Source organism: Cuculus canorus, chromosome 37, assembly GCF_017976375.1.
Source record: "Cuculus canorus isolate bCucCan1 chromosome 37, bCucCan1.pri, whole genome shotgun sequence".
NCBI lineage: Eukaryota > Metazoa > Chordata > Aves > Cuculiformes > Cuculidae > Cuculus > Cuculus canorus.
Window position 1 is genome coordinate 695,485 of NC_071437.1, and position 21,573 is coordinate 717,057.

General features: G+C 60.8%; 1 protein-coding gene across 1 annotated transcript; it reads left to right on the forward strand.

Moving 5' to 3' along the window:
- The first annotated feature begins 2,955 nt into the window (after positions 1 to 2,955).
- On the forward strand, positions 2,956 to 21,522 carry AXL (AXL receptor tyrosine kinase). Its single transcript, XM_054052954.1, has 18 exons — positions 2,956 to 3,102; positions 4,459 to 4,660; positions 5,795 to 5,895; positions 7,489 to 7,671; positions 8,331 to 8,411; positions 10,063 to 10,178; positions 11,042 to 11,195; positions 12,403 to 12,438; positions 13,493 to 13,640; positions 14,043 to 14,110; positions 14,790 to 14,885; positions 14,995 to 15,075; positions 15,193 to 15,285; positions 16,234 to 16,355; positions 18,007 to 18,116; positions 19,163 to 19,322; positions 20,318 to 20,454; positions 20,902 to 21,522. Exons 1-18 carry the CDS (start codon positions 3,027 to 3,029, stop codon positions 21,173 to 21,175), a joined length of 2,238 nt encoding a protein of 745 aa, XP_053908929.1. The 5' UTR covers positions 2,956 to 3,026; the 3' UTR covers positions 21,176 to 21,522.
- The last annotated feature ends 51 nt before the right edge of the window (positions 21,523 to 21,573 follow it).

Sequence of the window (21,573 nt, forward strand, 5' to 3'; positions counted from 1 at the left end):
CATTTTTACCCCGAAAATCCACCGCTTTACCCCAAATCCACGTTTTTACTCCCAAAATCCAACCTTTTACCCCCCAAATCCACCATTTTACCCCAAAAATCCACCTTTTTACCCCAGGAATCCATCCTTTTACTCAAAGTCCACCATTTTACCCCCAAATGCACTTCTTTACCCCCAAAATCCACCTTTTTACCTCACAAATCCACCATTTTACCCCAAAATCCACCGTTTTACCCCAAGAATTCACCTCTTTACCCCCAAAATCCACCTTTTTATCCCCAAAATCCAACTTTTTACCCCCAAATCCGCCATTTTACCTCAAAAATCCAAGTTTTACCCCCAGAATCCACCTTTTTACCTCAGGAATCCACCATTTTCCCCCAAAATCCACCATTTTACCCCCAAAATCCACCATTTTACGCCAAAATCCACCATTTTCCCCCAAAATCCACCATTTTACCCCAGTTTGGGGTCCCTCCCTCCTCCCAGTTCACTCCTCCCAGTTTGGAGTCCCCCATTCCCAGTTCCCCCCTCCCTCCTCCCAGTTTGGGGTCCCCCATTCCCAGTTTGGGGTCCCTCAGTCCCAGTTTAGGGACCCCCATTCCCAGTTTGGAGTCCCTCAATCCCAGTTTGGGGTCACTCCCTCCTCAGTTCCCCCTCCCTCCTCCCAGTTCCTCCCAGTTCCCCCCTCCTCCTCCCAGTTTGGAGTCTCTCAGTCCCAGTTTGGGGTTCCTCAGTCCCAGTTTGAGGTCACTCCCTCCTCCCAGTTCCCCCTCCCTCCTCCCAGTTTGGGGTCCCTCAGTCCCAGTTTGAGGTCCCCCATTCCCAGTTTGGAGTCCCTCAGTCCCAGTTTGGGGTCACTCCCTTCCCAGTTCCCCCTCCCTCCTCCCAGTTTGGAGTCCCCCATTCCCAGTTTGGGGTCCCCCAGTCCCAGTTTAGGGTCCCTCAGTCCCAGTTTGGAGTCCTTCAGTCCCAGTTTGGAGTCCCTCAGTCCCAGTTTGAGGTCACTCCCTCCTCCCAGTTCCCCCTCCCTCCTCCCACTTTGGAGTCCCTCAGTCCCAGTTTGGGGTCACTCCCTCCCCAGTTCCTCCCTCCCTCTTTCCAGTTCCCCCCCTCCCTCCTCCCAGTTTGGGGTCCCCCATTCCCAGTTTGGAGTCCTTCAGTCCCAGTTTGGGGTCCCTCAGTCCCAGTTTGAGGTCACTCCCTCCTCCCAGTTCCCCCTCCCTCCTCCCAGTTTAGGGTCTCTCAGTCCCAGTTTGGAGTCCCTCAGTCCCAGTTTGGGGTCACTCCCTTCCCAGTTCCCCCTCCCTCCTCCCAGTTTGGAGTCCCTCAGTCCCAGTTTGGGGTCACTCCCTCCTCAGTTCCCCCTCACTCTTCCCAGTTCCCCCCCTCCCTCCTCTCAGTTCCTCCCAGTTCCTCCCAGTTCCCCCCTCCTCCTCCCAGTTTCGAGTCCTCCAGTCCCAGTTTGGGGTTCCTCAGTCCCAGTTTGAGGTCCCTCCCTCCTCCCAGTTCCCCCTTCCTCCTCCCAGTTTAGGGTCTCTCAGTCCCAGTTTGGAGTCCTTCAGTCCCAGTTTGGAGTCCCTCAGTCCCAGTTTGGGGTCACTCCCTCCCCAGTTCCCCCCTCCTCCTCCTCCCAGTTTGGAGTCCCCCATTCCCAGTTTGGGGTCCCCCAGTCCCAGTTTAGGGTCTCCCGTTCCCAGTTTGGAGTCCTTCAGTCCCAGTTTGGAGTCCCTCAGTCCCAGTTTGGGGTCCCTCCCTCCTCCCAGTTCCCCCTCCCTCCTCCCACTTTGGAGTCCCTCAGTCCCAGTTTGGGGTCACTCCCTCCCCAGTTCCTCCCTCCCTCTTTCCAGTTCCCCCCCTCCCTCCTCCCAGTTTGGGGTCCCCCATTCCCAGTTTGGAGTCCTTCAGTCCCAGTTTGGGGTCCCTCAGTCCCAGTTTGGAGTCCCTCAGTCCCAGTTTGGGGTCACTCCCTTCCCAGTTCCCCCTCCCTCCTCCCAGTTTGGAGTCCCTCAATCCCAGTTTGGGGTCACTCCCTCCTCAGTTCCCCCTCACTCTTCCCAGTTCCCCCCCTCCCTCCTCTCAGTTCCTCCCAGTTCCTCCCAGTTCCCTCCTCCTCCTCCCAGTTTGGAGTCCTTCACTCCCAGTTTGGGGTCCCTCAGTCCCAGTTTGAGGTCACTCCCTCCTCGCAGTTCCCCCTCCCTCCTCCCAGTTTGGGGTCCCTCAGTCCCAGTTTGGGGTCCCCCATTCCTCCTCCCTCCTCCCAGTTTGGGGTCCCTCAGTCCCAGTTTGGGGTCCCCCATTCCCAGTTTGGAGTCCCTCAGTCCCAGTCTGGGGTCACTCCCTTCCCAGTTCCCCCCTCCCTCCTCCCATTCCCCCCCACCCTCCCAGTTCCCCCCAGTTTTCCTCCCAGTTCCTCCCAGTTCCCCCCAGTTCCCCCCAGTCCCCCGGGGGGCGTTTCCGTCTCCCCTCAGGGGGTGTTTTTTGGGGTCCCCCCCGTTGGGGGAGGGGCGGAGCCTCTGCTGTCCCCCTTCGCCCCTCCCCCCCCTTCGCCCCTCCCCTTCGGGCGCGGTCGCTTCGTCCCAGTAAAAACTTTCCTCTCCCAGTTTATCCCAGTACCCCCCCACCCTCTCCTCTCCCAGTTTATCCCAGTACCCCCCCACCCTCTCCTCTCCCAGTTTATCCCAGTACCCCCCCACCCTCTCCTCTCCCAGTTTATCCCAGTACCCCCCCACCCTCTCCTCTCCCAGTTTATCCCAGTTCCTCCTCTCCTTCCCCAGTTCCCCCTCTCCTCTCCCAGTTCCCCCCCTCCTCTCCCAGTCTATCCCAGTTCCCCCCCTCTCCTTCCCCAGTTTATCCCAGTTCCCCTCCCAGTCTATCCCAGTTCCCCCCCCTCCTCTCCCAGTCTATCCCAGTTCCCCCCCTCTCCTTCCCCAGTTTATCCCAGTTCCCCTCCCAGTCTATCCCAGTTCCCCCCTCCTCTCCCAGTTCCCCCCCCTCCTCTCCCAGTCTATCCCAGTTCCCCCAAGATGGGGGCTCGGGGGGCTCCCAGCGAGGACAGACTGGTGTTACTGGTGCTACTGGGAATCATCGCTGCGGGCAATGGTGAGGAGTGGGGGGGGGGAGGAATTGGGGGGGACCCCCATTGACCCCTATTACCCCCCATTACCCCCCCAGGACCCCCATTACTCCCCTCATTACCCCCTATTGCCCCCCAAAACCCCCATTGCCCCCCAGGACCCCCATTATCCCCCCAATTACCCCCTACAACCACCCCATTGCCCCCCAAAACCCTCATTACCCCCCCATTGCCCCCCAGGAACCCCATTGCCCCCCATTACTCCCTTGAACCCCCTTATTGCCCCCCAAAACCCCCATTGCCCCCCAGAACCCCCCCAAGACCCTCATTGCCCACCCATTTCCCCCCCAGAACCCCCACATTGCCCCCCAAAACCCACATTGCCCCCCCATTACCCGCTTGAACCCCCTTATTGCCCCCCAAAACCCACATTACCCCCCCAGAACCCCCCCAGAACACCCCCAAAACCCACACTGCCCCCCCGTTACCCCCTTAGAACCCCCTTATTGCCCCCCATTACCAACCCCATTATCCCCCCATTGCCCCCCAGGACCCCCATTGCCCCCCACATTACTCCCTTGAACCCCCTATTTCCCCCCCAAGACCCCCCAAGACCCACACTGCCCCCCCATTACCCCCCTAGAACCCCCCCATTGCCCCCCAAAACCCCCCTATTGCCCCCCAGAACCCCCCATTGCCCCCCAGAACCCCCCATTCCCCCCCCGTTGCCCCCCTTTTCCCCCCCTTCCCAGCATGGGGGGGCACTGGGACCGTGGGAACGGAAACTGGGGGTCACTGATTGCCCCCCCCATTCCCTTGGGAATTCCTCTGGAATTGTCGGCATCCACCCCCCCCCCTCCCCCCATAACCAATCCCACACGGCTGTGGGTCTGGGGGGGACAGTGTGGGTCTGGGGGGGACAATGTGGGTCTGGGGGGGTCAATGTGGGTCTGGGGGGGTCTAATGTGGGTCTGGGGGGGTCAGTGTGGGTCTGGGGGGGACAATGTGGGTCAATGTGTGGGTCTGGGGGGGACAGTGTGGGTCAATGTGGGTCAATGTGGGTCACTGTGGGTCGATGTGGGTCAATGTGGGTCCTGGAGGTCAATGTGGGTCAATGTGGGTCAATGTGTGGGTCGATGTGTGGCCAATGTGGGTCAATGTGGGTCAATGTGGGTCCTGGAGATCAATGTGGGTCAATGTGTGGGTCGATGTGTGTCCTGGAGGTCAATGTGGGTCCATGTGGGTCAATGTGTGGGTCCTGGAGGTCAATGTAGGTCAGTGTGGGTCAATGTGGCTCAATGTGTGGGTCGCTGTGGGTCAATGTGTGGGTCCTGGAGGTCGCCGTGGGTCACGTGTGGGTCTGTCTCTGTCTCTCCCCACAGCTCTGCGGTTCCTGGAGGTTCCCCCCAACGTGACGGCCGCCGTGGGGCAGAGGGTGGTGCTGCGGTGCCGCGTCAGCGCCGTGGGGCGCGACCCCCCGGAGCTGGGCTGGTGGCGCCGCCGGCGCCCCTTCAACATGGCCGACGTCGACCTGGCCCAGGTGCCCCTCGGGGACCTCCAGTGGGTCGCCACCACGCACCTCAGGTGGGGCGGCCGTGGGGCGGCCGTGGGGCGGCCGGGACTGACCTCTGCTTGACCCATGGGGGGCTTCTTCCATCTATTGGGACCCATCGTGACCCAGAGATGACCCATAGGGACCCTCTTCCACCTCTCGTGACCCATAGGTGACCCATAGATGTACCATAGTTGACCCATAGTTGACCCATAGATGACCCATAGTTGACCCATAGATGTATCATAGATGTACCATAGTTGACCCATAGATGACCCATAGTTGACCCATAGTTGACCCATAGATGACCCATAGATGACCCATAGTTGACCCATAGATGACCCATAGATGTACCATAGATGACCCATAGATGACCCATAGTTGACCCATAGGTGACCCATAGATGACCCATAGGGACCTTCTGCCACCTCTCGTGACCCATAGTTGACCCATAGATGACCCATAGTTGACCCATAGATGACCCATAAGGACCTTCTGCCCTCTCTTGTGACCCATAGTTGACCCATAGTTGACCCATAGTTGACCCATAGATGACCCATAAGGACCTTCTGCCCTCTCTTGTGACCCATAGTTGACCCATAAATGACCCATAGTGACATTCTTCCCCCTCTCGTGACCCATAGTTGACCCATAAATGACCCATAGGGACCTTCTTCCCCCTCTCATGACCCATAGTTGACCCATAGTTGACCCACAGTTGACCCATAGTTGACCCATAGAGACATTCTTCCATATCTCACGACCCATAGTGGCCCCATATTGGCCCCACGTTGACCCCTGTTATCGCCCCATATCGCCCCGTATTGACCCCACATTGACCTCATATCTCCCCATATCGCCCCATATTGACCCCACATTGACCCCATATCTCCCCATATCGCCCCATATTGACCCCACATTGACCCCATATCTCCCCATATTGGCCCCATATTGACCCCTGTTGACTTGTGTTGACTTTGTGTTGACTTTTTTTGACCCCTATTGCCCCACATTGACCTGTGTTGCCCCATATCGCCCCCCTGGTGCCCCATATCGCCCCCGTGTTGAGCCGTGTTGACTTGTGTTGACTTTTTTTGACCCCTATCGCCCCCTATCGCCCCCTATCGCCCTCTATCGCCCCCTATCGCCCTCTATCGCCCCCTCAGGCTGTCGTCGGTGCAGCCGTCGGACGTTGGGCCGTACCAGTGCTGGGCTCGAGATGGCGCTGAGCACCTCCTGTCCCACGAGGCCCATCTGGAACTGGAGGGTCAGAGCCCGACCCACAGCGACCCCCAAGTGTCCCCCCCGACCCCCAAGTGTCCCCCCCGACCCCCATATCCCTCTGACCCCCATATCCCCCCTGGCCCCATATCCCCCTGACCCCCATATCCCCCCCTGACCCCCATATCCCCCTGACCCCCATATCCCCCTCTGACCCCCATATCCCCCTGTGACCCCCATATCCCCCTGACCCCCATATCCCCCTCTGACCCCCATATCCCCCTGTGACCCCCATATCCCCCTGACCCCCATATCCCCCTCTGACCCCCATATCCCCCTGTGACCCCCATATCCCCCTGACCCCCATATCCCCCTCTGACCCCCATATCCCCCCCTGTGACCCCCATACCCCCTCCGTGACCCCCATACCCCCCCCGACTCCCATATCCCCCTGACCCCCATATACCCCCCTGACCCCCATACCCCCCTGTGACCCCCATATCCCCCTGTGACCCCCATATCCCCCTGACCCCCATATACCCCCCTGACCCCCATACCCCCCTCTGACCCCCATATCCCCCCCTGACCCCCATATCCCCCCCCGACCCCCATATACCCCCCTGACCCCCATACCCCCCTGTGACCCCCATATCCCCCTGTGACCCCCATATCCCCCTGACCCCCATATCCCCGTGACCCCCATATCCCCCTGTGACCCCCATATCCCCCCTGTGACCCCCATATCCCCCTGTGACCCCCATATCCCCTCTGACCCCCATATCCCCCTGTGACCCCCATATCCCCCCCCTGACCCCCATATCCCCCCTGACCCCCATATCCTCTCTGACCCCCATATCCCCCCTGACCCCCATATCCTCTCTGACCCCCATATCCCCCCCTGACCCCCATATCCCCCTTGACCCCCATATCCTCTCTGACCCCCATATCCCCCCCTAACCCCCATATCCCTCTCTGACCCCCATATCCTCTCTGACCCCCATATCCCCCCCTGACCCCCATATCCCCCCTCTGACCCCCATATCCCCCCTGTGACCCCCATATCCCTCTGACCCCCATATCCCCCCCTGACCCCCATATCCCCCCTGACCCCCATATCCTCTCTGACCCCCATATCCCCCCCTGACCCCCATATCCCCCTCTGACCCCCATATCCTCTCTGACCCCCATATCCCCCCCTGACCCCCATATCCCCCCTCTGACCCCCATATCCCCCCTGTGACCCCCATATCCCCCCTGACCCCCATATCCCCCCCTGACCCCCATATCCCCCTGACCCCCATATCCCCCCCTGACCCCCATACCCCCTCTGACCCCCATATCCCCCCCTGACCCCCATATCCCCCTGACCCCCATATCCCCTCTGACCCCCATATCCCCCTGACCCCCATATCCCCCTGTGACCCCCATATCCCCCTGACCCCCATATCCCCCTGTGACCCCCATATCCCCCTGACCCCCATATCCCCCCCTGACCCCCATATCCCCCTGACCCCCATATCCCCCCCTGACCCCCATACCCCCTCTGACCCCCATATCCCCCCCTGACCCCCATACCCCCCTGTGACCCCCATATCCCCCTGACCCCCATATCCCCTCCCTTTCCCCCCCCCCCTTTCAGGTCTCCCCATTTTCCTGGAGGAACCCCAAGACCTCCAAGTTGGGGTTCTGACCCCCTTTAACCTGAGCTGTGGGGCGCGGGGCCCCCCCGAGCCCGTCCGGCTGCTCTGGACACAGGATGGGGTCCCCCTAAACCAACTGGGGGACCCCCTGAGCACCCCCCCCTCTGTCCTGAGGGTGTCTGGTGAGGGGGGGCAGTTGGGACAATGGGGGGCAGTGGGGGGTAATGGGGACAATGGGGGACAATGGGGGGGAAATGGACAATGGGGGACAATGGGGGGAATGGGGGACAATGGGGGGAGTGGGAGACAATGGGGGGAGTGGGGGTAATGGGGGACAATGGGGACAATGGGGGTAATGGGGGACAATGGGGGACAATGGGGGACAATGGGGGACAATGGGGTTCCCTATAGGTCTGGAGGTGTCTCTGTGGGTCTGAGAGGTCTCTATGGGTCTCTCTATGGGTCAGGGGGTTCCCTATGGGGTCTCTATGGGTCTCTATGGGTCAGGGGGTTCTCTATGGGTCAGGGGGGTTCCCTATGGGGTCTCTATGGGGTCTCTATGGGTCAGGGGGGGGTTCGCTATGGGTCAGGGGGTTCCCTATGGGGTCTCTACGGGTCTCTATGGGTCAGGGGGGTTCCCTATGGGTCAGGGGGGTTCCCTATGGGGTCTCTATGGGTCGGGGGGGTTCGCTATGGGGTCTCTATGGGTCAGGGGGGTTCCCTATGGGGTCTCTATGGGTCTCTATGGGTCAGGGGGGGTTCGCTATGGGGTCTCTATGGGTCAGGGGGGGTTCGCTATGGGTCCCCCCCCCCTCTCCCCCCTCTCCGCTGTTCCCCTCAGGGCTGAACCGCAGCGCTTCGTTCTCGTGTGAAGCGCACAACGAGCGCGGAGTCACCGCCTCGCGGAGCGCCGCCGTCACCGGTGGGGAGGGGATCATCTGTGGGGCGGGAATGGGATCTGTGGGGCGGGACGGGATCTGTGGGGAGGGGATCATCTGTGGGGAGGGAATGGGATCTGTGGGGCGGGACGGGATCTGTGGGGCGGGGAGGGGATCTGTGGGGAGGGGAGGGGATCTGTGGGGCGGGACGGGATCTGTGGGGAGGGGATGGGATCATCTGTGGGGCGGGACGGGAGCTGTGGGGCGGGGAGGGGATCTGTGGGGAGGGGAGAGGATCTGTGGGGAGGGGATGGGATCATCTGTGGGGCGGGACGGGAGCTGTGGGGCGGGGAGGGGATCTGTGGGGAGGGGAGAGGATCTGTGGGGAGGGGATGGGATCATCTGTGGGGCGGGACGGGAGCTGTGGGGCGGGGAGGGGATCTGTGGGGAGGGGAGAGGATCTGTGGGGAGGGGATGGGATCATCTGTGGGGCGGGACGGGATCTGTGGGGAGGGAATGGATGGCGGCATCTGTGGGGAGGGGAGGGGATCTGTGGGGCGGGGAGGAGATCTGTGGGGCGGGGAGGGGATCTGTGGGGCGGGGAGGGGATCTGTGGGGAGGGGAATGGCATCATCTGTGGGGCGGGACGGGATCTGTGGGGAGGGGAGGGGATCTGTGGGGAGGGGAGAGGATCTGTGGGGCGGGGAGGGGATCTGTGGGGAGGGAATGGATGGCGGCATCTGTGGGGCGGGGATGGGATCATCTGTGGGGAGGGGAATGGATGGCATCTGTGGGGCGGGAATGGCGGCATCTGTGGGGAGGGGAATGGGATCTGTGGGGCGGGGATGGGGATCTGTGGGGAGGGAATGGATGGCATCTGTGGGGAGGGGATCTGTGGGGCGGGGAGGGGATCTGTGGGGCGGGACGGGATCTGTGGGGAGGGGAGGGGATCTGTGGGGCGGGGAGGGGATCTGTGGGGCGGGACGGGATCTGTGGGGAGGGGAATGGCAGCATCTGTGGGGCGGGGATGGCATCATCTATGGGGCGGGGAGGGATCTGTGGGGAGGGGAATGGGATCATCTGTGGGGAGGGGAGGGGATCTGTGGGGCGGGGAATGGGCATCTATGGGGCGGGGATGGGATCGATGGGGCTGGAAATAGGATCTATGGGGCTGGGCTGGGATCTATGGGGCTGGGATCAAATCTATGGGGCGGGGATCAAATCTATGGGGCTGGGAATGGGGTCTATGGGGCTGGGACGGGATCTATGGGGCTGGGAATGGGGTCTATGGGGCTGAAATGGGGTCTTTGGGGATGGGATCTATGGGGCTGGAAGTGGGATCTATGGGGCTGGAAATGGGATCTATGGGGCTGGGATCAAATCTATGGGGCAGGGACGGGATCTATGGGGCTGGGACGGGATCTATGGGGCTGGGAATGGGGATCTATGGGGCTGAAATGGGATCTATGGGGCTGGGATCAAATCTGTGCGGATGGAAATGAAATCTATGGGGCTGAAATGGGGATCTATGGGGCTGAAATGGGGATCTATGGGGCTGGGAATGGGATCTGTGGGGCTGAAATGGGGATCTATGGGGGTGAAATGGGGTCTGTGGGGCTGAAATGGGGTCTCTATTGGTCTGAGGGGGTCTCTGTGGGGCAAATGGGGGTCACTGCCCCCTCTCTGCCCCCCAAGTGGTGCCGCAGCCCCCCCGGAACCTGATGGTTGTGGGTCGCGGAGAGGGTTGGCTCCAACTGACCTGGGAGGGGGGAATCAGTGGGGAGAGCCCCGTGCGGCACTGCACCGTCCAGGTTAGGGGGCAGTCTGTGGGGCGGGGGGGGTGGGCAGAGAGGGCTCAATGGGGAGATGTGGGGCAGAGAGGGGGTGGGGGGTCAATGGGGAGATGTGGGGCAGAGAGGGGGTTGTGGGTCTCTATGGGGCTGAGGGGTCTCTATGGGGCAGAGGAGTCTCTATGGGTCTGAAGGTCTCTATGGGGCAGAGGGGTCTCTATGGGTCAGAGGGTCTCTCTATGGGTCCGGGGGTCTCTATGGGTCCGGGGGGGGGTCTCTCTGTGGGTCCGGGGGTCTCTCTATGGGTCCCTCTATGGGTCAGAGGGGTCTCTCTATGGGTCCGGAGGGTCTCTCTATGGGGCAGAGGGTCTCTCTATGGGTCTGAGGGGTCTCTCTATGGGTCTGAGGGTCTCTCTATGGGTCCGGGGGGTCTCTCTATGGGTCAGAGGGGTCTCTCTATGGGTCTGAGGGTCTCTCTATGGGTCCGAGGGGTCTCTCTATGGGTCTGAGGGGTCTCTGTGGGTCTGAGGGGTCTCTATGGGTCAGAGGGGTCTCTCTATGGGTCCGAGGGGTCTCTATGGGTCCGGGGCGTCTCTCTATGGGTCTGAGGGGTCTCTGTGGGTCTGAGGGTCTCTCTATGGGTCAGAGGGGTCTCTCTATGGGTCCGGAGGGTCTCTCTATGGGTCAGAGGGGTCTCTCTATGGGTCGGAGGGTCTCTCTATGGGTCAGAGGGGTCTCTCTATGGGTCCGGGGGGGGTCTCTCTATGGGGCAGAGGGTCTCTCTATGGTTCTGAGGGGTCTCTGTGGGTCTGAGGGTCTCTCTATGGGGCAGAGGGTCTCTCTATGGGTCCGGAGGGTCTCTCTATGGCTCTGTCCCCCCCCAGGCGGTTCCGGAGCCTTCGGGGTCCCCCCCGGCCGTGGTGGATTTGGGGGTTCCCCCCTTCTCGCTCCGTCTCGAGGGGCTTCTGCCCCACAGCCCCTACAGCGCCCGCGTCTCCTGCGGCGGCTCCGCCTGGAGCGCCTGGCTGCGGCACCGCCGTACGGCCGCTGGGGGCGCTGTGGGGCTGCGGCACCGCCGTACGGCCGCTGGGGGCGCTGTGGGGCTGCGGCACCGCCGTACGGCCGCTGGGGGCGCTGTGGGGCTGCGGCACCGCCGTACGGCCGCTGGGGGCGCTGTGGGGCTGCGGCACCGCCGTACGGCCGCTGGGGGCGCTGTGGGGCTGCGGGGGCGCTGTGGGGCTGCGGCACCGCCGTACGGCCGCTGGGGGCGCTGTGGGGCTGAGGGGGCGCTGTGGGGCTGAGGGAGCGCTGTGGTGCTGCGGCACCGCCGTACGGCCGCTGGGGGCGCTGTGGGTCTGAGGGGCGCTATGGGGCTGCGGCACCGCCGTACGGCCGCTGGGGGCGCTGTGGGGCTGAGGGGGCGCTATGGGGCTGAGGGGGGGCGCTATGGGGCGGGGGGGGAGATATGGGGCTGAGGGAGATATGGGGCAGGGGGGGATATGGGGCAGGGGGGAGCTATGAGGCAGGGGAGGGGAGATATGGGGCTGGAGGGGGTCTCTATGGGGCAGAGGAGGGATCTATGGGGCTGGAGGGGGTCTCTATGGGGCAGAGGAGGGATCTATGGGGCTGGAGGGGGTCTCTATGGGGCAGAGGAGGGATCTATGGGGCTGGAGGGGGTCTCTATGGGGCAGAGGAGGGATCTATGGGGCTGGAGGGGGTCTCTATGGGGCAGAGGAGGGATCTATGGGGCTGGAGGGGGTCTCTATGGGGCAGAGGAGGGATCTATGGGGCTGGACGTGGCAGTTCTATGGGGTTAAGGGGGTGTCTATGGGGTTCAGTGGCTCTCTATGGGGTTGAGGGGGTGTCTATGGGGCTGGAAATGGGGTCTATGGGGCAGGGGAGGGAGATATGGGGCTGGAGGTGACGGTTCTATGGGGTTAAGGGGGTCTCTATGGGTCTGAGGGTCTCTATGGGTCAGAGGGGTCTCTATGGGTCTGAGGGTCTCTATGGGGCAGAGGGTCTCTATGGGGCAGAGGGGTCTCTATGGGTCAGAGGGGTCTCTATGGGGCAGAGGAGGTCTCTATGGGGCAGAGGGTCTCTATGGGTCAGAGGGGTCTCTATGGGGCAGAGGAGGTCTCTATGGGGCAGAGGGGTCTCTATGGGGCAGAGGGGTCTCTATGGGTCAGAGGGTCTCTATGGGTCAGAGGGGTCTCTATGGGTCAGACTGTCCCTTTCTGCCCCACAGCTGAAGATGTTCCTCCGGAGACGGAGACGGAATCGGGTGAGAAACGTGTGGGGCGGTGGGGGGAGGGGCACCGCCGGGACTGTGGAGATAACGGTGGAGATAACGATGATGACAGTGATGGAGATGATGATGATGGAGATGATGGAGATGATGACAATGATGATGACAATGATGGAGATGGAGATGATGATGGTTGAGGTGATGACAGTGATGGAGATGACAATATGGAGATGATGGTTGAGATGACGATGATGATGCAGATGATGGAGGTAATGGAGATGATGATAATGATGATGATGGAGATGATGATGGTTGAGATGATGACAATGACGATGGAGATAATGGAGATGATGATGCAGATGATAATGATTGAGATGATGATGACAATGGAGATGATGGAGTTGACAATGATGATAACGATGATGGGGATAATGGAGATGATGGTGACGGTTGAAGACAATGATGATGACACTGATGATGATGGTTGAGATGATGGAGATAATGGAGATGATGATAGTGATGATGATGACGATGACAATGATGAAGATGACGATGATGGTTGAGATGATGGAGATGATGTGGATGGTGATGACGATGATGGAGATGATGACAATGATGGAGATGATGATGATGGTTGAGACAATGACAACAATGACGATGGTTGGTGATGACAATGATGATGACGGTGATGGAGATGATAATGATTGAGATGACAATGATGGAGATGATGGAGTTGATGATGACGATGATGACAATGATGGAGATGATGATGGTTGAGATGTTGATGATGATGGTGATGATGATGATGATGGAGATGATGGAGATGGCGATGACGATGATGATAATGATTGGGATGATGATGATGGAGTTGATGACGATGATGATGACAATGGTGGAGATGATGGAGATGATGATAATGGTGATGATGATGGTTGAGATGATGATAATGACGATGATGACGATGGTGACGATGATGATGGAGATGATAATGGTGGAGATGATGGAGATGGTGGTGTTGATGGAGATGATGGAGATGATGGAGATGGTGGAGATGGTGGCGTTGATGGAGTTGTGGTCTCCGTGGGCGCAGGAGCGTTGGGCGCCGTCGGCCGTTGGGGGCCGTGGGGGTCCCCCCCAGGTTGGGGCGCGGCCGTGGGGGCGGTGGCCGTCATCGTCACCTCTGCGATGGCCGTCGGGGCCTTTGCGGCACTGCGGCGCCACAAAGAGACCCACTATGGGTGAGGGGAACTGGGAGCGACTGGGACGGACTGGGGGGGACTGGGAGGGGACTGGGAGGGACTGGGGGGGACTGGGAGGGACTGGGAAGGACTGGGAGGGACTGGGAGGGGACTGGGAGGGACTGGGAGGGACTGGGAGGGGACTGGGGGGGACTGGGAGGGACTGGGACGGACTGGGAGGGACTGGGAGGGGACTGGGAGGGACTGGGAGGGACTGGGACGGACTGGGAGGGACTGGGAGGGGATTGGGAGGGACTGGGGGGGACTGGGAGGGGACTGGGAGGGACTGGGAGTCACAGGGGGTCATTGGGGTCACAGGGGTCATTGGGGTCACAGGGGGTCACAGGGGTCATTGGGGTCATGGGGGTCATGGGGGTCACAGTGCTTTTGGCTCTGTTCCAGAGAGGGTTTCTCTCCGTCGGTTTCGTTCCACGTTCGGAGCTCCTTCAGACGCAGCACCGACAGCGCCCGTGAGGGACTCTCCGTCCCTCTGTCCCTCAATGTCCCTCTGTTCCTCTGTCCGTCTGTCCCTCTGTCCCCTCATGTCTGTGTCCGTCTGTCCCTCTGATATCCGTCTGTCCCCCTCTGTCCCCCCAATGTCCCTCTGTCCCTCTGTCTCCCCTTTATTCCTCCGTCCCCTTCATGTCCCTCTGTCCCTCTGATATCCCTCTGTCCCCCAATGTCCGTCTGTCCTCCTGACGTCCCTCTGTCCCCTCTTTGTCCCTCTGTCCCACTCATGTCCATCTGTCTGTCCCTCTGTCCCCCCAATATCCCTCTCTCCCCCCTCATGTCCCTCTGTCCCCCCCATATCCCTTTGTCCCCCAATATCCGTCTGTCCCTCTGATATCCGTCTGTCCCCCTCTGTCCCCCCAATGTCCCTCTGTCCCTCTGTCTCCCCTTTGTCCCTCTGTCCCCCTCACGTCTGTCCGTCTGTCCCTCCATCCCTCTGATATCCCTCTGTCCCCCTCAATGTCCGTCTGTCCCCTTAATGTCCGTCTGTCCCCCTCATGTCCCTCTGTCCTCCTTTGTCCCTCTGCCCCCCTTTGTCCCTCCACCCCCCTCTGTCCTTCTGTCCCCCCTTTGTCCCCCCGCCCCCCCTCTGTCCGTCCGTCCCTCTGACGTCCGTCTGTCCGTCCGTCCCCTCCTCAGTCACCGCTTTGGCCGTCAACGATGACCTCAAATCAAAGCTTCGCGACGTCCTCATCGACCGCCGCCGCGTCTCCTTGGGCAAAACTCTGGGCGAAGGTCCGTCCCTTTCACCCCCAACTTCTCCACCCCCTCTTTGGGGTTCCCCCTCTTCCATTCTGGGGGTGTCCGTCCCCCCCAAACCCCCCCGAAATCCGTCCCCTTTCAGGAGAGTTTGGTTCCGTGGTTGAAGGTCGCCTCCATCACGACGAGAACCGCGTCCTTCACGTCGCCGTCAAGACCATGAAAAGTCAGTGAACCCCAACATTTTTGGGGGGTCACAAAGGGAATTGGGGGGGGAATGGACACCTCTAAAGCTTTATTGACCCCTTGTTAATATTGGGGTGTCTTTGTGTCCCCCCGAAAGTCAACATCTGTTCACGAGGGGAACTCGAAGACTTCTTGAGCGAAGCCGTTTGCATGAAGGACTTCGACCATCCCAACGTCATGAAGCTCATCGGTGAGGGGAACCCCCAAAAAAGAACGGGGGGACACCCCCCAAAAATGGGGACCCCCATGAACACCCCAAAAAAATGGGGAGAAACCTCCCAAATACCCCCAAAAATGGGGATATCCGTCCCTGAACGCACCCAAAAATGGGCACAACCATCCCTGAACACCCCAAAAATGGGGACATACGCAGAGAACCCCTAAAATGGGGACCCTCTGAGCACCCCAAAAATGGGGACCCCCGTGAACACCCAAAAAAAATGGGGAAAAACCTCCCAAATACCCCCAAAAATGGGGATATCCGTCCCTGAACGCACCCAAAAATGGGGACAACCACAGAGAACCCCCAAAATGGGGACCCCTCGGAGCACCCCAAAAAAATGGGGGGACACCCCAAAAATGGGGACATCCTCTGAGCACCCCAGAAATGGGGACCCCCATGAACACCCCAAAAAAATGGGGAAAAACCTCCCAAATACCCCCAAAAATGGGGATATCCATCCCTGAATGCACCCAAAAATGGGGACAACCACAGAGAACCCCAAAACAGCAATAGGGGACCCTCTATGTGGGTCTGACCCCTAAGTGTGGGGCCGCCCCATATGTGTGGGGCTGCCCCCTAAGTGTGGGGCTGCCCCATAAGTGTGGGGGCTGCCCCCTAAGTGTGATACTGACCCCTATAGAGAGTTGGGGGGCTCAGGGGGGGTCCCCAATGTGTGGGTCTGACTCCAATATGTGGGTCTGACCTCTATATGTGGGGCCACCCCCTAAGTGTGGGTCTGCCCCCTAAGTGTGGGGCTGCCCCCCAGGTGTGATACTGACCCCTACAGAGAGTTGGGGGGCTCAGGGGGGTCCCCAATGTGTGTGTCTGAGCCCTCTATGTGGGTCTGACTCCAATATGTGGGTCTGCCCCCTAAGTGTGGGGCCGCCCCCTAAGCGTGGGGTGCCCCCCGAGCAGGGGTGTGCCTCCAGGGTTGGGGTCCGGGGGGGTTCCCCACCCCCGCTGTCCTTCTGCCCTTCATGAAAAACGGGGACCTCCACAGCTTTCTCCTGCGCTCCCGCTTGGGGGGCAGCGACCCGGTCAGTGGGGCGCGAGGGGGGGACGGGGGGGGTTTGGGGGCTCTGAGGGGGATTTGGGGGGGCTCTGAGGGGGGTTTGGGGGGGACTGGGGGGGGTTTGGGGGGCTCTGAGGGGGATTTGGGGGGGACTGGGAGGGGTTTGGGGGGCTCTGAGGGGGATTTGGGGGCTCTGAGGGGGGTTTGGGGGGGACTGGGAGGGGTTTGGGGGGACTGGGGGGGATTTTGGGGGCTCTGAGGGGGGTTTTGGGGGGCTCTGAGGGGGATTTGGGGGCTCTGAGGGGGACTTGGGGGGGACTGGGGGGGATTTGGGGTTCTCTAAGGGGGATTTGGGGGGCTCTGAGGGGAATTTGGGGGGAATTGGGGGCTCTGAGGGGGGTTTGGGGGTCCCTAAGGGGGATTTGGGGGTCTCTGGGGGGGATTTTTTGGGGTTCCTGAGGGAGGTTTTTGGGGGTCCCTGAAGGGGGGTTTTGGGGGTGTCTGAAGAGATTTGGGGGTGTCTGAAGGGGGAATTTGGGGGTCTTTGAGGAGAGAATTTGGGGGTCCCTGAAGGGGGAATTTGGGGGTCCCTGAGGGTTTTTTTTTGGGGGTCCCTGAGGGGGGATTTTTTAGGGGTCCCTGAAGGGGATTTTGGGGTCTCTGAAGGGGGAATTTGGGGGTCTTTGAGGGGGAAGTTGGGGGTCTCTGAGGATGGAATTTGGGGGTCCCTGAAGGGGGAATTTGGGGGTCCCTAAAGGGAGGTTTTCTGGGGTCCCTGAGGGTTTTTTTTGGGTCCCTAAAGGGGGTTTTGGGGGTGTCTGAAGAGGGGATTTGGGGGTCTCTGAAGGGGGAATTTGGAGGTCTTTGAGGAGAGAATTTGGGGGTCCCTGAAGGGGGTTTTGGGGGTCTCTGAGGGCAGAATTTGGGGGTCCCTAAAGGGAGTTTTTTTGGGGGTCCCTGAAGGGGGAATTTGGGGGTCTTTGAGGAGAGAATTTGGGGATCTCTGAAGGGGGAATTTGGGGGTCTTTGAGGAGAGAATTTGGGGATCTCTGAAGGGGGAATTTGGGGGTCTTTGAGGGGAGAATTTGGGGATCTCTGAAGGGGGAATTTGGGGGTCTTTGAGGGGAGAATTTGGGGGTCCGTGAAGGGGGAATTTGGGGGTGCCTGAGGGGAGAATTTGGGGGTCCCTAAAGGGGGAATTTGGGGGTCTTTGAGGAGAGAATTTGGGGGTCCGTGAAGGGGGAATTTGGGGGTCCCTGAGGGGAGAATTTGGGGGTCCCTAAAGGGGGAATTTGGGGGTCTTTGAGGAGAGAATTTGGGGGTCCGTGAAGGGGGAATTTGGGGTCCCTGAAGTGGGAATTTGGGGGTCTCTGAAGGGGGAATTTGGGGGGTCCCTAAAGGGAGTTTTTTTTGGGTTCCTTAGGGTTTTTTGGGGGGTTCCTGAAGGGGGAATTTGGGGGTCTCTGAGGGGGAATTTGGGGGTGTCTGAAGAGGAGATTTGGGGGTCCCTGAAGTGGGAATTTGGGGGTCTTTGAGGATAGAATTTGGGGGTCCGTGACGGGGGAATTTGGGGTTCCTGAGGGGGGGGTGTTTCGGGGTCCCCAGGCGCTGCCCCCCCCCACGCTGTTGGGGTTCCTGAGGGGGGGGTGTCTGTGTGTGTGTTTCGGGGTCCCCAGGCGCTGCCCCCCCCCACGCTGTTGGGGTTCCTGGTGGACGTGGCGGCCGGGATGAGTTACCTCAGTCAGAGGAACTTCGTCCATCGCGACCTCGCGGCGCGGAACTGCGTGTGCGGAGCGGAGCGGGGGGAAAGGGGGGGGAAAGGGGGGGACAGGGGGGGGTGTGGGGGATGTGGGGGTGCAGGGGGTGTGGGGGGAGAATGGGGGGAATGGGGGGAAATGGGGGGAATGGGGGGGGAAAGGGGGGAATGGGGGGAACGGTGGGAAAATGGGGAGGAAATGGGGGGACAATGGGGGGGAAATGGGGGACAATGGGGGGAAATGGGGGGGAATGGGGACAATGGGGGGAAATGGGGAATGGGGAGGAAATGGGGGGACAATGGGGGGAAATGGGGACAGTGGGGGACAATGGGGGACAATGGGGGGAATGAGGGGAAATGGGGGGAATGGGGGACAATGGGGGGAAATGGGGGGAATGGGGGACATTGGGGGGAGTGGGGGGGAAATGGAGGGAAATGGGAGGAAATGGGGGGAATGGGGGACATTGGGGGGAGTGGGGGGGAAATGGAGGGAAATGGGAGGAAATGGGGGGACAATGAGGGGGAATGGGGGAATAATGGGGGACAATGGGGGGAATGGGGGACAATGGGGGACAGTGGGGTGGCAATAGGGGTTGATGGGTGACATTGGGGTGACATTGGGGTGATGATGGGTGACAAAGGGGTGACAGTGGGGGCGATGGGTGAAAATGGGGTGACATTGGGGTGACAGTGGGTGACACTGGGGGTGCTGGGTGACACTGGGGGTGCCATTGGGGTGACACTGGGGTGACACCGGGGTGCCATTGGGGTGCTGTTGGGGTGACACTGGGGTGACACCGGGGTGCCATTGGGGTGCTGTTGGGGTGACACTGGGGTGACACCGGGGTGCCGTTGGGGTGCTGTTGGGGTGACACTGGGGTGCCATTGGGGTGCTGTTGGGGTGCCATTGGGGTGACACTGGGGTGCCATTGGGGTGCCATTGGGGTGCTGTTGGGGTGCCATTGGGGTGACGCTGGGGTGCCGTTGGGGTGCCGCCGGGGTGCCATTGGGGTGCCGTCGGGGTGCCGTCAGGGTGCCGCCGGGGTGCCATTGCGGCGTGGCGTGGGTGTCCCCAGGTTGGACGATCGCCTTCGTGTCCTGGTGGCGGATTTCGGTTTGGCGAAGCGCGTGGGGGGGGACGATTTCTACCGTCAGCGCCGCGGCAGCCGCGTCCCCGTGAAATGGGCGGCGCCGGAGAGCCTCTGCCACCGCCTCTACAGCACCAAAAGCGACGTGGTGAGAGCCCCCCGAGCCCCGGAATCCATCGGATCCCACCGAAACCCCACCGGATCCCACCGAAATCCCACCAAAGCCACCGAAATCCCACCAGATCCCAGCAGATCCCATCAGATCCCACCGAAATCCATCAGATCCCACCAGATCCCACCAGATCCCACCGAATCCCATCAGATCCCACTGAAATCCATCAGATCCCACCGAAATCCCATCAGATCCCACCGAATCCCATCAGATCCCACCGAAATCCCATCAGATCCCACCAGATCCCATCAGATCCCATCAGATCCCACCGAAATCCCATCAGATCCCACCGAAATCCATCAGATCCCACCGAAATCCCATCAGATCCCACCGAAATCCCATCAGATCCCACCAAATCCCATCAGATCCCACCGAAATCCCATCAAAGCCACCGAAATCCCATCAAATACCACCAAATCCAAACAAAACCCCATCAAATCCCACAAAAATCCCTCCCAGTCCCCCCCAGTCCCTCCCAATCCCTCCCAGTCCCCTCCCAGTCCCTCCCAGTCCCCTCCCAGTCCCTCCCAGTCCCCTCCCAGTCCCTCCCAATCCCCTCCCAGTCCCCTCCCAGTCCCTCCCAATCCCTCCCAGTCCCCTCCCAGTCCCTCCCAATCCCCTCCCAGTCCCTCCCAATCCCCTCCCAGTCCCTCCCAATCCCTCCCAGTCCCCTCCCAGTCCCTCCCAGTCCCCCCCAGTCCCTCCCAATCCCCTCCCAGTCCCTCCCAATCCCTCCCAGTCCCCTCCCAGTCCCTCCCAGTCCCCTCCCAATCCCCTCCCAGTCCCTCCCAGTCCCTCCCAGTGCCCTCCCAGTCCCTCCCAGTCTTTCCCAGTCCCTCCCAGTCCCTCCCAATCCCCTCCCAGTCCCTCCCAGTCCCTCCCAGTCCCTCCCAATCCCCTCCCAGTCCTTCCCAGTCCCTCCCAGTCCCTCCCAGTCCCTCCCAGTCGCTCCCAGTTGCCGTCTCCCGCAGTGGTCTTTCGGGGTGCTGTCGTGGGAGGTCTTTTCCGGCGGTCGAACCCCTTATCCCGGAGTCGACAACAGTGAAATCTATGAACTCCTTCGGAGCGGCCGTCGCCTTCCGCCCCCCCCGCACTGCACCCCAAAACTGTGAGTGACACCCCCGGAGTCACACGGGACCCTCCGACACCCCAAAAACCCTCTGACACCCCTAAACCACCTTAGACACCCCAAAACCCCCTCTGACACCCCAAACCTCCTCTGACACCCCCAAAACCACCTCAGACACCCCAAAAACCAACACAGACACCCCAAAAATCATCTCAGACACCCCAAAAACCCCTCTGAGACCCCCAGATCCACACAGACCACCACAGACACCCCTAAATCCACACACGGACACCCCCAAATCCACACAGACACCCCCAAAAGCCCTTTTTCCCTCCCCTGAAGCCCCCCCAGTGCCTCAGTTTCCCCCCCAAATCCCCTTTTGCCCCCCCAAATCCCCCAGGACCCCCCCAAAACCCCCTTCCCTCCCCCCCTTTACCCCCCCAGTGCCTCAGTTTCCCCCATTATTTTCGGGGTACCCCCTTCCAGGTATTCGCTGATGCTTCGCTGTTGGTCCGAAGACCCCCGAGAGCGTCCGAGTTTCGAGGAGCTTTGGGGGTCCCTTGGGGGGGTTTTAAGGGGTACTCCCCCCCCTTCCCCCCCTCTTTACGTCAACATGGACGAAAGAGGGGCTTCGGGGGGTGTCCCCCCCCCAAAAAATGAAGGGGAACCCCAAAACGAAGCCGAGAGAGGACCTGAACGTTACGTGGTTTGTCCGTCTCCCCCCCCCGAAAATGGGGACCCCCCTGAAGAGGAGGTGTAAATGGGGGACCTCCTCCTGCACCCCAAAAATAAGCTACAGCACTGCCAACCCCCCCCCTCGTGCCTCGCTGGACGGGCTCGGGGGGGGCCCCCCAAAAAAGATGGAGTCCCCCCCAAATAATGGGGACCCCTCAAAAAGATGGGGATCTACAGTAATAATAGGGATCCCCCCAAAAAGATGGGGTCCCCCTCAAATAATGGGGACCCCCCCAAAACGATCGGGATCCTCAGTAATAATGGGGACCCCCCCAAAAAAGATGGGGATCCCCCCAAATAATGGGGACCCCCCCAAAAAAAGATGGGGACCCCCTCCCGGTACTGGGGTGCCTTTGGACCCCCCCCATTAATAATAGGGACCCCCCAAACAATGGGGGACCCCCCTCCAGGCCCTCCTCCCCC